Source organism: Castor canadensis, chromosome 3 (genome assembly GCF_047511655.1).
Source record: "Castor canadensis chromosome 3, mCasCan1.hap1v2, whole genome shotgun sequence".
NCBI classification, from domain to species: Eukaryota; Metazoa; Chordata; class Mammalia; order Rodentia; family Castoridae; genus Castor; species Castor canadensis.
Window position 1 is genome coordinate 68,675,913 of NC_133388.1, and position 17,251 is coordinate 68,693,163.

The following is a 17,251-nucleotide window of genomic DNA, read 5'->3' on the forward strand; positions in this document are numbered from 1 at the left end:
ATTTATCCCGGCGAGCTAAAGCGCATTGTGTGCAAGCGTCAATCACGCATTATTCCCGGACTGAACAAATGCAAAATCTTGACTGGAACAAATGCTTCCAACAGGTCCGGGGCTTCGAGCTCCATTTCCCTTTTGTCCGCCGCCTAGCAGTTGGGCTGTATTGGGGTAGCCTCGGCCTGACCACCCAGCGCGCAGCGCAGCCCGGGGCAACTCCGGCACGCTTGGTAGGGAGGTTGGGGAGGGCCGGCAGGCTGGGCGGAGCCCGGCCATCACGTCCCAGTTAGGTTCGAATTCAGCCCCTATGGAGCCAGTATTTCGGGTACAGCCACCAAACGCAGTGCTCATCCCTAAAATTTAAAAACCATACCCAAACCACTAGCTGCAGGGAGAGAGGCCTCCGCCACAGAGCAACTGAACTCTAGACAGAAGTGTTCCAGGCAAAGAATGTTTTCACCTTGCCGGCTCCATGCGCATCCTACATAGATCATTTTCTTGTGGGGCCGTGGGAATTACAAGATCCTGAAGAAACCCCTGGCCAGCTGTACTTTCTGCTGGGCGGACCTCGTGTTAATTCCGCCAATCAGCCCATTCTGGTATCAGGACTGGCAACTTTGCTGAGGTGTGCAGGGAGGGCAGGCCACCTGCCCGCTGTGGCGATGGCCCAGCCCAGGCACCTGGACTGATGTTGAGGCTATGGGGCACAGATGACGCCACACGGTCTAGCCATGCCAAGGAAGCCTCAAAGCCTTTGTAGGCTGCCCTAAGAAACACTACCAATCATGGGTCCTAGGATCGGGTCTGGGTCCAGCTTTGCGGTACTCAGCTACAAAGCCGGGTCCCAGAGACCAGTAGCCAGGCGCGGGTGGGCACTTCAGTACTGAGTAGCTTGGCCATATACTGTCTCCGTTTTGGCGGCCTGGGGAGACAGGCAAGGATCTGGGACTTTCTGTACTCCTCCAGCTCTTTCCTAGCAAGCACCCCTGAGGTTGTGAAAAGTTGGAGGTGTGGAGATTCTCTCAGTGGTCTTCCAAACCCTACTCCCAGATGCTGGCAAGACCTGGCCTCTCTCTGCTCCTTTCTAGAACTTCTCGCCCTGCATCTTTAGAGGGGTCCTACCAAAACGGAGAAAGGGAGCGCGCCAGAATTTAACTCAGCTTTGTAAATCACTTTCTAGATAATTGCGGGAAGCTTCTACTTCAGCAAACACCCTCGAGGAATAAAGCAAACAGGGAATAAATTCCTGCGTGCTCATAAACCCACCCCTGCTGTCCCCATCCTTCCCGGTGCTTCTGCCGGGCCAGGCCCGGTGTCAGCCCAGGAGGAGGACAAAGTTGGGTCTTGGTCAGGAGGGTGGTGGACACTGCTCGCCACCCAAGACGTTATTCACTGGTAACAATCCCCATTATCTGTTCCCACTTTGGGCTAATCAGACAATCGCTAAAGCCGAGGGCTGCTTCCTGCTGTCTCTGGGAGGTAACGGGGCGCAGAGGGGCGGGGGACTGGGCGGGACGGGGGCGGAGGTGGCACCTTCCGGGCTCCTCCGGGCTTTGGTCCAGCACTCATTCAGGTACTTAACACCCTGGAGCCCCGGACTTCGGTTTTCAAAGCGTACCGGGTGGGAAGAGCTGTATATATAAACAGGGATTCCGTTGTAAATACGCTAATATCCCCCGTGGCCAGCGCATGGCGAGCGCCTCCCAGGTCCATCCCTAGGAGCGGCGTCCTCTGCCGCCCCTCAGTTCCCAGTCTGCCCTGCCCCCTCCTTCTTCCCCTCCTTGGCCATGGCCACCTCTGGACGCCTCGGCTTCACCGTGCGCAGCCTACTGAATTTACCCGAGCAGGACGCGCAGCCCCGGGCGAGGCTGGAGGCAGAGCCACGCGTCCCACAGGTCGATCCTTGCGCCGCCTGGCTGCAGTCGGAGCGCAGCCACTACCCCTGTGAGTGATCCAAGGACTGCGGAGGCGGCGGCGGCGGCGGCGGTGGCGGCGGTGGTGGTGGTGGTGGTAGAGGGAGAGCAGATCCCAGGGCCCGGCCCCTGCAGGCTGGAGAGTCTTCAAATCCCTATGCCATAAGTCAGGGTCCGCACATGCTGAGAGCAGAACCCTGCTTCTAGCACTAGTGCAGGGGATTTGGTTTCAGTGTTTGGAGAGTCCTAAGGGTCGGGATATTTAAATATTTAAAACCCCTTCCTTATATGCCCCTGTTCAGGGCTTCGAAAACTTTGACATACCGTAGCACAGTAGACCTGGAGGTGGCCCTTGGTGGCCCAGCTTGGGTAAATTGGTTTACTAGCGCAGCTAGAGGGGTTATTTTTAAGAGGGCACAGGATCGGTTTCTTTGGGGAGTGATCTTCTAGACCTGATGATTACTGTAGTGAGATAAATGAGGTCACTGAATTTGGAGAGGTGGGAGCCCAGATGTGAACCCACAAGAGGAAATTGCCTGGCTCTGATAGCTTCGTGCAGGTAGGGTCGCCCTCCGGCAGGCGGCTTGGGAGCTTGCGGGACAAGGGTCCAAACACTCGGAGGAACTGGCATGTTACTAGGCAGTGTCTCCTTTTCCGTTCCCAGCTTCGGACGAGAGCAGCCTGGAGACAAGCCCGCCAGACTCGTCGCAGCTGGCGTCTGTTCGGCCCGCGTCTCCCGGCTCGGATGGCGAGAAGAGGAAGAAGCGGCGGGTTCTGTTTTCCAAAGTGCAGACACTGGAGTTGGAGCGGCGCTTCCGGCAGCAGCGCTACCTGTCGGCACCTGAGCGAGAACAGCTGGCGCGCCTGCTGCGCCTCACGCCCACGCAGGTCAAGATCTGGTTCCAAAACCATCGCTACAAGCTGAAGCGCGCGCGCGTGCCGGGGACCGCGGAGTCGCCGGACCCCGCAGCCTCTGCTGAGCTGCGCGCGGCGCAGGGGTTGATGCGCCGCTTCGTGGTCCCGGTGCTGGTGCACGACGGACCATCGAATAGACGCAGCTGTGAAGCAGACACCGCGGTGGCTCAGGACAAATACAGCGCTTCTCCGAGCGCCGCCTGCCCTCTGCCCGGCTATACTGCCTTCGGGCCCGCCTCGGCGCTCGGCCTCTTCCCGGCCTACCAGCACTTAGCGCCCCCCGCCCTGGTCTCCTGGAACTGGTGAGGCGACCGCAGGGAACCTGGGGCTACCCCGGACTTTGGTGCCCGCTTATCCACAGTAGGGCATAACCCAAAGACCTGGATCGCTCTGGGGTGCTCCCCCCAACTACAGACCCCACCTCTTGGGTCTCCTGGCCCGCTTTAACCAGCCTTCAGGAAAGCACACGCAGGCGACTTTCACCGAGATCTCCCCTTTCCCTCTTCCCTCGATCGCGAACCCCAGAGTTAGATTTTATTGCTTGAGCCTTATGTGTGTATTTTAAAATAGCGATTTGTATGAGAGGCAACTTATTTTTAAAAGAAATAGAGTACTTTTTTTTTCTTTTTGTGGTGTGAGAATAAAATGTGTAGGATTGGGTCCCCTGCGCTCCTACCGGGAACATAAGTTGCAGCCATGCTCCCCGGAGTGCAGTCCACTAAGTTAAGGCTCACCGGGGTCGGGCTGAAGGGCAGATCTCAGTCCAACAGACTTTAGGAAGGTAAGGGGGTGGAGGGGAGGAAGCGGAGGCAATCCTGAAGACCAGGTCAACAAGTGGTGGCTCTGGCCCCAGAGTGATGTTCATGGTTCTCTGGACTCCGGAAGCTCCTGGCATTTTAAACACCAAAAGCCAATCCTATCGGCCACTAAGAGGCGAGGCGTAAGGATCTTCTTTGGCGACATGCTGGCCAGATAGAGTCCTGAGAGCTTGGCGGTTTGTGTCCAGGGTGCAGCGGCTGGGACCCGAAGATGGACCCCATAGTTACGACAGCGACTACTTCACTTTGCTTTGAGTTCTCGCCTGAATGGGACGGGATGGGTTCGGTGGCGAAGAAATCAAAAAGTGGTGGAAACAGCTGGCGCTGGGCACCCCTCAAGGCGACCCTGGGGACACTCATCCTACTGCGGAGGGAGGATCGTGGGGCGGGAGAGCCTTGGTAGCCTGAAGTTGGGGTGGGATCAACTACAGTGCTTTATCGCGCGCTCTCGCAGTGCACACCCTAGGCTGGGGGCTTAGTGTTCACTCCCTGGGTTTACAGTGGGCCCTTCACTTTGGGTATCTACCGCTGAAGGGCCTCCAGTGCAGGCAAGTCAATATCTTGGAGCAGCAACTACTAAATTGTTCCCCCGCACCCACTGCAGAGAGCTGCGCCTGAGCAGAGCAGTTAACAGTGTCAGGTCAAGGAAAGGGAAATAAGGACTCAAAATAAGATCTGCGAAGAGTGGACACTGGGCCTGTTAGGGGCCCAGGCTTTCTCCTCCAAAGAAGAGAAAAGGGCGTAGGCAGTGTGATCACCTGGGATTTTGGAGGGTGGGGAGAGGGCGACAGAGGGGGAAGGGAGTGTTTGGGTCTCAGCTGCCGGCCACCTTGCCTTCCATATGGATGTGGTTATCTTAGAAGAATCTCCATCCTTAAACCTCCTTTTGTCTTGGGAATTGAAAGGGCATTGTCAGGCCTGAAAAGGACCTAGACAAAATCCGTGCTGTTTTGATTCAGGACTCTGTTTAATCAGTCCCTGGTGACAATGTAGTGGGTGTTAGGCTGGACAATAGTATCTTTTTAAACCTTGTGGCCTTCAGGAAGACAAAGGGCTTGAATTTTATGGGCTTACAACTTCAATTAGAACAGTGCCAGTGTGCATGGGAGATTATCAAATTTGTATCATAAAACCCCTTTCTAATAAATGATTATGGGGGGTGGGAGGGCTGCACATTGTAAAATATAGATTGAACTTGCCAGGGGCTTCCCAGTTAGCCCTGGCAGAGCAGATGGAGAAGAAAAGGAGGAAAGGATTTCTGTAGAAGGCCTGGGTTGGGACTTGCAGCTGTGGTCAGTTGGCTGGGTGCTTACCTCTCCCATGATCTCCCTTCATGAATGGGGGTAATGTTTAATGCCATTGGTGGTGATAAGGACCTCCTAGATGTCCTTGAGGAGAAAGTTAAAAAGAAAGCACTGCCTGTTCAGTCGCACACCTTTTCTTTTCCTAGCACTCCAGAGAAAGTAGATCTTTGTGCAAAGTGGAGAGAACCTACAAAATGTGAGACCCACAGGACTGAGGGATGCGAAGTAGGGAGAGACTGTCTTAGCCTGAAGGCTTTTTGGGAAAGTATGTCCTCAGTCAAATTCATCATGGTCCTAAATGGTGAGCCAGAGATCCCAGCAAAAGGTTGAAGTCACAGCAAGATACCTACCAAGTGAGCCAGCTGTGCCCTGGGAAGGAGAAGAAATGGCAGTTTCCAGTGACAGCAGTGCTGGGAGCTATAATGTATAAACTGTTAGCCTTTTCCTTTAGGTTGGGAAGGTCCTTTCTTTAGAGAGGAAAACCCACAGGGGAGAGCATGAGATGCACTCCATTGCACCAATCCATTTTAGAGACCCAGGCTGTCATATTTTTTCCTGTTCACATCTGTGATAATCTGGAAAAGATTAATGTCAATGTCCTTAGTGACCTAAAAGGTCAGTTCCTCTGGGGTCCTACAAAAGCTGAAGCCTCTTTACTGGCAGCTGCAAAACCAGTTAGGTTCACCCTTCCCCAGAAGGAAATATTTCCATCCTGTCACCCATCATCCACATCACAAGACAGATTCACACTCAGAAAACTTCTATCGAAAATTACTGTTCCAGGCATTTTTCTAGTTCCAGGCACTTTCATAGTTGATCTCACAGAAACCATGCACACTGTATAGATCCAGTACGCCTCCTGTTTTATAGATAAGAAACTGAGGCTTAATGGATGGGAGCAAGTGACTTGCCCAAAGTCGTTTTACATCTCAGAGAATGTTACCATGTCCTTACCTTAACTTACATTAGCCACCCTTCTAGCTGCCCTTAAGGAGGACTATGTCACCTTAATGTGGAGGAATTTGAGGACATGCCCAAAGCACTCTAGGCAGTTCAGGACCACTTTTCAGAGGCACACACTTAACTGATATTTCCTGCATACCAGGCTGTATTCTAAATTCTTTTCTATATACTAACACGTTCAAACCTCACAATAAATCCAAGAGATAGTACTACTGCCCCACTTTATAAATGAGGAAACCAAAGGTCAAAGAGGTTATAAGTAACTAGGGTCATACAGCTAGTAAATTATAGGCTTTGAACTCAAGCAGTCTCGCTCTAGATCTTACACCTTCAACCACGAGATGTAATGATTTCCCACTCTTTATGTCCTATTGCTCTCAGTTGACAGTTACTGTTACTTTTCTTATCAATGCCTCTCTAAAGACATGTTTTTTAGAAACTTTTTGTTTCTGTCTCTGTTCCTTCTACCTTACCCTATTTACCAAATTTCCAGCTTTGGGACACAGCCTCTGTGTTTCCCCTAGATCTGTTTGTGTACATTCTTGTTCAACTGTCAGTGAAATACAGCCCTTGTCTGCAGGTCACAATATTCTCCTGTGACTATTATTCCACCGTTCTTCTTCCAGAAAAACATCTGCTGCTGCAGTTTTGACACCAATTGTCCACTCAGTGTTCAGTAGAGGAGCTGCTGTCTCTGATAAGCTCTTTTAAGCTTTTCCACACCCCCAGTTCCACATCCCTGTGGAATTTTATGACTTTGGCTTTCCTAGCCCTTTCCCCAGTCATCTTTCTCCTTTCTAGGTCTCCAGTTTTATCTTTATTATTAAATATCATCCTCTTCACATTTTCTCTCTCTCTTCTTCCATTGTAAACATTTTTACTTCATCTCACTTAAGTCTCTTGCAGGTGGAGATTGCAATTTTCACTTCAATTTTCTTTCCTCATTGTTTAGAGGATCTTACATCTTAGCACATCTCTTATCTGACCAATTTAGCACTTTAGTATCTTAGATAATGTGCTACTGATGGGTTAGAGAGAAGTTATTTGAACCCAGGTTAACCTGTACCTTCCCTTTTAACAATGGTGTTTAGATGCTTTTTATCCTCTTGCTTTGTTGACACAATTGATTTGCCTCTTCCTTCTCTTCCTCTCTCTCTCTCTCTCTCTCTCTCTCTCTCTCTCTCTCTCTCATGCACACACACACATGCATACATGGACACACTTTACTACCTTTAAAACATTTTTTACTTCTAAACGAGATTTATAAGCAGAATGGTTACTGACTTGGCATGGTTGAATATTTTTTTAATCATGTTAGCTATTCTGAGTGTTTCAGCTAACCAGCCAAGGTAGGTTATCTGTAAATTTGAACAGACAGTCAAAGGAGTTTTAGAACGCTGAGAAAGCACTGTCCCTGTCTTAGGGTGTGACAGTTTCTATGAATGTGATTGTATCATTTAGTACTCAACATCTGCATGAGAAATTGTATCCCTCCAGGTCACTTACCTAGCTTCCAAACCATGCTGAGAGTGGGGATTTGCTAAATGGTTCCTTAATTATTTTTGGAAATCCAATTTTTCACTTATTCACTTCTTTCTGCACCCCCTCCACACACAGAGCAATAGCTAAAGGCATTTGATATTCTACTTTCTCCTTTGTACTTACCACCATGTTACTCAGTCTGTACGTTCTCCAAAGAATTAAACAACATTTCCTTCAATACTGAGCTACAGAATGGTGATCTACATTTAGAGAAAGATCAGGAAGAAGGAGTTCTTCTACCCCAATTCCTTTCCTCATCTACCTCAAAATTTCAAGTACAGGAGTTCTCATTGTTTTTTTTTTGGGTAGGACTAGAATTTGAACTCAGGCCTTCATACTTGCAAAGCAGGCACTCTACTGCTTGAACCATACCTCAGGTCCATTTTGCTCTGGTTATTTTGGAGATGGGGGTCTCACCAGCTATTTGCCTAGGCTGGCCTTGAACCACAATCCTCCCTATCTCAGCCTCCCAAGTAGCTAAGATTAAAGGTGTGAGCCACTGACACCTAATAGGGGAATTCTCATTTTTTCCAGTCATACCCAGCAGAGAAGTTTTAATATTTATCCAAGAAAATAACTATCTCAAATTAGAAGTAGAAATTCACTTTGTCTTCAATAACCTGCCCTAGGGTTTCTAGGTCTTCACTGGAGGTCCTGTAATTTCAAAACCTGCTGCAGTTTCACCTAGAGCATGACCAAAGGAACATCTGAGGGAACTTTGGTCATGCTTCACTTCCTCCTATATTCTGACTGGGTGGTCCTTCATGAGTCAACAGGTTTTCAAATGCTGTTTCCCAGCTAAAAGCTCTGAACTGGACTGTTTCTCTTTTCTTCTCCTAATACCAACTGCTCTGTCACTCGTTCTCCTCCCCCCACTCCCTCCTGGGGGCTAGATAGGATATTTGGAGGACTTCACTAGGAAGGGGAATGGAGGCTGTTTGCAAATGAAACTGGAGACAAAAGTGTCAAAAAAAAAAAAAAATCCATGAAAAGGGCCCTGAGTCTCTCACCTAAGAAGTCTTCCTATACCTTTCCTCCTTCAGCTTTGCAGTAATTCTTCCAGTCTTAAAGAAGTTAGCGGCTTAGGTTCAAATGACCTCTGGGGAGGTAAATTCTCAATTGAAGGCATTCCTGAATCATCATAACCTCTCCGGGTCTGATACTGTCACGTAAGCATTAGTACAAATACAACAAAATTGAGGTACAGAATAAGAGACACAAAATGCCAGGAAAAAAAGAAAGCAACCTCACATGGTAAGAAAGAACCAACAGCTCTTTACAGAACTGTTTTTACTGTCTAATTACACTGATGGATTCAATGATCTGTCTGACAAGTGTTCAGTGTGCTCCTAATTCCCCACCAGGAATATTTCATATTTAACTCAGGTTAAGATACAAGGTAGGGTAGATTTTCTTATTGCTCATATTTGTAGATGAAACATTATCTTAAATAAGGCCAATCATTTGATTGCAGAGAGAACTGTCAAAATAAAATAGAGCTCCCGGAATTTTGTTGTTCAAGAGAAAGTACAAGAACCCTTCCTGCCCTTGTAGAACTTGTTGCTGATTGAGAATGGTACTCTCAAATAACGTCATGCGTGCCTAACGACTAAACGGCCTAAATCCACAACTACATTTAAATTACATAATTATACAAAAATGTATATAACACACATGTGAGTGGGTGTGAAGATTCTGGAAATGTATTTGTTTTCTTAAAGAGAAAGAAGAATTATAGTTTATAATCCTACTTGTCAGGTCTGCATCAGATGGATATTTTGTTTTTCTCATTCTGAAAATGATATATTTTCTTCATAAGACAATATGGAAAGCATAAAAATATGTAAATAAGCTATGTTCCTAAATCTAGATGTTTTCATAGTGACATTTGGTTTCTTATTAATAGAATACTAGTGTAATGAATAGGAAACTCAGGTCAGCTATGAAGGTGTGGACAGGAAATCTCATTTGTACCATTGTAAATCTAACAACAAAAAGAAATGATTGAGATCATATTAGCTTGGCAAGAACAATTCCCCCTTTTATTCTTCAGGTTCCTTTTCTCTGTAGCATCCGATATTTCCTACCTATCAAGAGTTACCGTGAACCAAAACAATGGTTCTGCCATTAACAAGGTGAAAACCAAACTAGGAAGGACAAAAGGATATAGATAGAAGCAGCTGGCTGTTTGGTTCTTCCTTCGCAGGACTCATGAGTTTGAACAGGACTATAAAGTTCCAGGGAAGCTCTAATTCACTAGCTGCTAGCAAATCGTGGACTTCTGAAACTTTGACAACCCAAAGCCCATGTGTGTGAAGCCTGAGCACATAGGTAAATGATTAAGTGTCAGCTTCTCTTAGAATGTTTTTTTTTTCCTTTGGTACCTCTGAAAAACACCATCACAGTTGTTTGTGTAGCATTAACTTTTTCTCATTATCATATGATACCTCAGCCAATGGATTTATAGACCAAGACTGTGATGGGAGGCTGAGGAAGATGTCTAAGCTTAGGAACCTAGGTTGAGGAGATATTTGGGCTCCAAGGAAGGGTGAAAACTCTACCTTTTTAGTAACTAATGATGCCTTAGGACAACAGGAGCATAAATAACTTCTCTGATTTTCCATTCAGAAGCTATAAAGGACAAGAAAGCAATTTGTGCAAAGATGTGACAATAACTCATCTTTTATGCAGCAAGGGAAGTGAGCAACAAAATGAAAAGGCATCCTACAGAATGAGAGAAAATATCCACATGTTATGTATGTGCCTACAAGTCAGTATCCTAAATATAAGAAATTCACACATCTGAATAGCACCCCCCCAAAAAAAAACCAAAGCAAACAAACAAACCCTACAAATAACTCAATTAAAAATGCAACTTGGATTGACATTTCTCAAAAAATATACACATATGGTCAGCAGATATATGAAAAAGTACTCAACATTACTATCATTAGAGAAGAACAAGTCAAAACCTCAATGAAAGACCATCTCATGCCCATGAGCATGGCTATTCCTAAAAAAAGACAAGCAATAAGGGTTTGTAGGGATGTAGAGAAGAGGAAATTGTACACTGTTGGTAGGAATGTAAATTAATGCACCCATAATGGAAAATAGTATGGAGTTTCTCAAAACTTAAAATTAGAACTGCTTTATGATCCAGTAATCCTTTTTCTGGGTATATATACCCAGAGAAAGCAGAATCAGTATCTTTAAGAGATATCTGCACACCCAAGTTTATTGCAGTACTATTCATAACAGCTAATTTCCACTTAGATGAAAATAACTTGTGTCCACAAATGGATGAATGAATAAATAAAATGTGATACACAGAGGAATATTATTCAGCCACAAAAAGAAAGAAATCCTACTATGTGAGACAACACATGGATGACCCTGGATGGCATCATGGGCTTTTTTGTGGGGTGGAGGTTAAATTCTTTTTATTATTGTTGTACTGGGGATACATTGTGACATTTACCAAAGTTCTTATAATGTATCATAGTTGAATTCAAGCCTTCCTTCATTCTCCTTTATCTCTCCTCCTTCCATTCCTGGATTACTTTCAGCAGGTCTCATTTTTCCATTTACATACATAAGTACATAATATTTCCACAATATTCACCTCCTACATCATTTCCTTAGTCCTTCCACTGGTACCAATCCCCCAGCTAGGACTTGCTTTGCCTTCCTGTTCTCTGTTTTTGAAAAACATTTTTCTTTGTTTAAGATAGCTATACAGGGTGTTTCATTGAGACATTTCCATGTATACATGTATTATAACCCAAATTGGTTTATCTTCTCTATTTTTCTCCTTTCAACCTTAGTCCCCTTCTTATGGTGACTTCAACAGGTTTAAAAATTCTATATTCATCAGTATTATTATTATTGTTGTTGTTGTACTGGGGGTACATTGTGACATTTACAAAAGTTCTTACAATATTTCATAGTTGAATTTACCGCTCCATCATTCTCCTTTATTCCCTCTTCCCCATTCCTGGAATAGTTTCAACAGGTCTCATTTTTTCACTTACATACATACATTCCATTGACACCATATTCACCCCCATATACCCTCTCCCTATATCCTCCCTCCTCCCACTGGTACCAACCCCCCATACAGAACCTGTTCTGCCCTACCATTCTCCATTTTTATTTTTTTTAATGACATTTTTGCTTGTTTAAGATAACTATACATTGGTTTCCTTGTGACATCTCCATGTATATATGTATTATTACCTGAATTGATTCACCTCTATTTTTCTCTTTTCTACCTTAGTCCTCTTCTTATGGTGGTTTTGACAGGTTTAAAAACTATTCATTCTAGTATAGGAAGTACATCAACCAAATTCACCTTCTTAACTTCCTTCTTTTACCCTCCCCCTCTCATATGTGACCTCCTCTATCATGACCTGTTTTTCATAATATTACTTGTATTTGTATTAGGTCTGTATTCACATAGAAGAGAAAATATGCAGCCTTTGGCTCTCTGAACCTGGCTAACTTCATTTAAGATGATGTTCTCCAGTTCCATCCATTTACCCGTCAAAGGTAAAGTCTCATTCTTCTTTATGGCCTAAAAAAATCCCATTGTATATAAATACCACAATTTCTTAATCCATTCATCAGTTGTAGAGCATCTTGGCTGTTTCTGTAGCTTGGCTATTGTGAATAATGCTGCAATAAACATAGGTGTGCAGTTACCTTTGTTGTAACCTGACTTACATTCCTTCAGGTATATACTTAAGAGTGGTATTGCTGGGTCATATGGCAGGTCTATTTTTAGTTTTTTGAGGAGCCTCCATACTGTTTTCCACAGTAGTTGTACTAGCTTATATTCCCACCAACAGTGATGAGGGTTCCTTTTCCCCCACATCTTCAACATTTGTTGTTTGCAATCTTAATGATAGCCATTCTAATAGGAGTGAGGTGGAATATTAACATGATTTTGATTTGCATTTCTTTAACGGCCAGGGATGTTGAGCATTTCTTCATGTGTTTTTTTTTTTTTTTTTTTGGTCATTTAGACTTCTTCCTTTGAAAAAGCTCTGTTCAGTTCATTTGCCTGTTTCTTCATTGGATGATTGATTTTTGGGGAGTTCAGTTTTTTGAGCTTGCTGTATGTTCTGGTTATTAATCCCTTGTCAGATGTATAGATGGCAAAGATTTTCTCCCATTCTGTGGACAGCCTCTTCAATCTGGTGACCATTTCTTTTGTTGTATAGAAACTTTGTGATTTCATGTAGTCTCATTTGTCAATCCTTTCTCTTACTGGCCAAGCCATTTGAGTTTTATTTAGGAAGCCATTGCTTATGCCTATTAGTTCCAGTGTATTCACTGCTCTTTCCTGCACTAGCTTCAAATTTTCAGGTCTTATATTAAGGTCCTTAATCCACTTTAAGTTGGTACTTGTACAGGGCGAAAGACATGGATCTAGTTTCAGTTTTCTGCAGGCAGATATCCAGTTTTCCCAGCAACATTTGTTGAAGAGGCTGTTTTTTCCTCCCTCACATATTTTGGGTTCATTTTTCAAAAATAGGTTGGTGTAGCTGCATGGATTCACATCTGGGTCTTCTATTCTGTTCCACTGGTCTCATTTTTTGTGCCAGTTCCACACTGTTTTTATTGCTATGACTCTGTAGTATAGTTTGAAGTCAGTATTGTGATACCTCCAACATTGCTCTTTTTGCTCAGTATTGCCTTGGCTATACAAGGTCTTTTGCTGAATGGCACTATGTTAACAAATGAAATAAGTCAGATGGAGAAGGGCAAATGTTATATGATTTTTTTTTAAGATGTAGAATCCAAGAAAGTTAACTTCATAGAAATGGAGTAGAATGGTGGTTACCAGGGCTAGGAGGTAGGAGAAATGGTGAAATGTTGTTCAAATGGAACAAACTTCCAGTTAAAATGAATAATTTCTGAGTATCTAAGGTATAGCATGGGTAGTGATGGGTGTGTTCATTAATTTAATTGTGGTAATCATTAAACAATATATGTATTTAGACATCACATTGTATATCTCAAATATATACAATTTTTATTTGTCAATTAAATTTTCTTTTAAAAATAGCTTATCATTATATATAATGAAGATAAAAGTCAGAATATCTATCAAAATCTGAGTTAGTTTTTTATTCTTTCAATTGACTCTTAATCCTATGAACCCTATCTATGGTTGCTTTGACCAAGATGTACTTCCCCATAATCTCATAGTTCTGGTTCAAAACTTTCCTTCAGAAGCTAGGGGTGTAGCTTTACAGTACAGAATATACCCAGCATACAAGAGGCCTGGACTTCAATCTCCAGCACCAAGAGCCAAAAGACTTTCTCTGCTTCTGGGATATCTTCACCAAGACCTCTTCTACTTTTACATTTCCTTCCTTTTTTCATTGTCTCTCCCTCATTCCCTTTTCTTTTCTTCTTTTTTTGCAGGTGGTGGTGAGACTGGGTTTGAACTCAGGGCTTCCTGATTGCAAAGCAGATACTCTACTGCTTGAGCCACATCTTCTGTTCATTCTGTTCTGCTTATTTTGGAGATGGGGGTGTCATTAAGTATGTGCCTCAAGGCTTGATCCTCCTGATTTCAGCCTCCCAAGTGCTAGGATTACAGGGTACATCATTACATCTGGCTATTTCCACATTTCTTTACACTTTAAAACTTGGAACCCTCAGACCACCTCAGCTACTATGCTTTCATCAACTAGCTATCACATTCCTTCCTTGGAACTTTGTTGACTGTTTTGTTAGGAACAAAACAGTCTACAAATCACTGAATTTTACCTTCTTTAAATGATTTCAGTTTCAAAACTCCTACTTTGTCTATATATCATTTGTGAAATTACTTTTAACTTCAGACCTTTGTCGTTTATCTAGAGATATTACCATCTGTTGAATATGGTTAATATGAATATTAGATACATGGATAATGTCTGTTAGTTGACATTGAATAACAACAGTCCTTCCTCTTCCATCCCTCACAGAATGTACTTGGATGTTTTTACATACATTCCATGTAACATTCAGTTTATTTACTTTATTAGATCACTCACCTGGAAATAAACTTTGCAACAAAACACAATCCCAACAAGTTAGTGGCTGAACTATGGATGTTTGTTATTTATATTATATGTCCCTGCAGCCCTGATCCACCTTGTTTTTATTCTGGTACCCAGGCAGAAGGATCAATCCTCTGACAGGACATTTTGGTCTATGGCCGAGGGGAAAGGGAATATAGCAAAAACATGAGTTAACTGCTAAACTTCTGAATCAAAATTTCTCACATTTAATTTACTAAATCAGAGAACTGCTGGCTGAGACACTGAAAATGATGCTGTCCTCAGCATACTGGTGAGGGCTTAAATTCTCCTCTCACTGTGTTCATCCCAATACTTCCAGCTACTTCAGAACTCCTGAGATTTTACTCTTCCAAAAGGCTCAGGAAGCAGAGAATTTCCATTTCATGTTAAATGGAGAAACCAGGAGGGCCCCTGGGCCACCAGTCACCCACACCCAGATGGCTTGGGAAGACAAGGTGAGCTTCGTGGTACTGCGGTACTCCCACAGACAACCCTGGGCCAGAACAGCAAAGCCCCCTGGACAGACTGACCTCCACCCAGGAAAAAAGAGAAACTGAGTAATAAGCAATAAGAATAAAGACACGTTGTAAAGAGGGTGGGGCGCCTTGAGCACTGAAGAGTGGGGGAGGGGACCCCTTCCCGGAACTGTAAATAAACAAGCCCGGCCTGGCTGGAGAGGCTCCCGCAGGAGGGGAGGCACATGCCCAGCACGGAAAGCTTGCGAGAGTGGCAGAGAGAGGAAAACTCCACAGGAGAGGGGGGAAGTCCCACTTCCCACGTGAGCTGTAAACAAACATGCAGGCCTGAGAAAGTGGGTGCAGTGTCACCTCCCCCAGTGTGCTTGGAAAGGGAAAAGCTTGTAGCAGCTGCTCACACACAGGAGAACTCTGAGCAAACAAAGCCTGCAGGGGCCAGGTGAGTGCTAAGCTTGCCCCTGAGATCTGCATAAACTGGCTGACAGCAGCAGGCAGGCAAGCCACAGCCGCAGATACCATTCACAGAACTGTCTCCAGACTCTTTTTTTCTCTCTCCTTACCTTTGAAGAGAAAACAACTGAACTACACCTGCATGCTGAAAAACTTACTGAAACTGTATTGCATTTGAACTTGGGACACTTTGTGGGTTATTTTTTTAATTTTTTTTTTTTTTTGCAGTTTTGTTCTACTTTATGCGTCCCCTTTGATGAGACAACTACAGAACAACATCTGAGGCACCATCTCCAAGATTGGAGGCTGAGACGGACACCAAAATTATTAAGACTGGAACTTCATTGCATTTGAACTTGGAGGGTTTTTTTAAATTTTCTATTTTTCATATTGTTTTATTTTATTTTATATATATATTCTTTCATTTACTAATTTTTTATTTTTATTCTTATCATTATTCTTTTTATTTTTTATTTTCAATCCTCTCTCTGTGTCTCTAATGCCTTTTCAGCTTGCTGTCAATTAGTACACTAATGCTCCATTTATATCTTTCAGATTTTTTGTTTGATTCTTTGCTTTGTTTTTTCCTACTTGTCTGTTTTTCCCTTTTTCTTTAACTTCTTTGCTTTCCATCTCTTCTCACCCTTCCATTCTAAATATTACCATTGTTATTATTACAAGCTAGCAAATACTTAATTGCACACAGTACAGGGACAATAACAACACCAAGGGCAATGACGGGAAGACAGAAAAAACAAGGAAACCAGTTTCCCCACAGCAAAAAATTAGTACAGGAACCAGAGGGAAATGAAGAAAACAAATACTCAGATCCAGACTCCAACAAAATGAAGATAAACTATGCCAAAGAACCCAATGAAGCCCACAAGAATAATTTAAAAGAAGACATACTACAGGTACTCAATGAGAATTTTATAGAGATGATACTGGATATAGTCAACCAAAATGTACAGGAGACACTCAAGAAATTCCAAGACAACAAAAATAGAGAATTTGAAAAAGCAAAAGGAGAAATAAAGGAAACCACACAAGCACTGTATAAACACCAAAGTGAAACAGAGAACATGATTAATAACCAGATAAATGAACTCAGGACAAAAATAGACAACATTAAAGAGGAAACAACCCAGGATATGGAAAACCTCAGAAAAAAGAACGAAACAGAACTGCAAAACAAAATGGAAGGCCAATCCAGCAGAATAGAACAAAGAGAAGACAGAATCTCAGAACTTGAAGATGAAATGGTAATTAAAGGAAAAACCAAAGAATAATTAATTAAACAACTCAAGACCTGTGAAAAGAAAATGCAAGAACTCACCAACTCCATCAAAAGACCAAACTTGAGAATCATGGGCATCGAAGAAGGAGAAGAGGTGCAAGCAAAGGGAATGCATAATATATTCAACAAAATAATGATAGAAAATTTCCCAAATCTAGAGAAAACTATTCCCATACAGATGCAAGAGGCCTCCAGGACACCAAACAGACCAGATCAAAATAGAACTACCCCACGACATATCATCATTAAAACAACAAGTTCAGAAACTAGGGAAAAAATATTGAAGGCTGTAAGAGAGAAAAAACAAATAACATACAAAGGTAAACCCATCAAAATCACAGCAGACTTCTCAACAGAAACATTAAAAGCAAGAAGAGCGTGGGGTGAGATCTTCCGGGCACTGAATGAAAATAACTTCAATCCCAGGATACTGTACCCAGCAAAACTATCATTCAAAATAGATGGAGCAATAAAAGTCTTCCATGATAAGCAGAAACTAAAAC

The 17,251-nt window shown here is 43.5% G+C and overlaps 1 protein-coding gene across 1 annotated transcript; it reads left to right on the top strand.

Moving 5' to 3' along the window:
* Positions 1 to 1,781: 1,781 nt before the first annotated feature.
* Positions 1,782 to 3,128, top strand: Nkx2-8 (NK2 homeobox 8). The gene is made up of 2 exons (XM_020181536.1): positions 1,782 to 1,938; positions 2,572 to 3,128. The coding sequence occupies exons 1-2, from the start codon at positions 1,782 to 1,784 to the stop codon at positions 3,126 to 3,128; spliced, it is 714 nt and encodes a 237-aa protein (XP_020037125.1).
* Positions 3,129 to 17,251: the final 14,123 nt, after the last annotated feature.

Coding starts and splice junctions, on each gene's coding strand:
- Nkx2-8 (XM_020181536.1), top strand. CDS start 1,782: ATGGCCACCTCTGGACGCCTCGGCTTCACCGTGCGCAGCCTACTGAAT. Junction 1,939..2,571: donor GGAGCGCAGCCACTACCCCT/GTGAGTGATCCA, acceptor TTCCGTTCCCAG/CTTCGGACGAGAGCAGCCTG.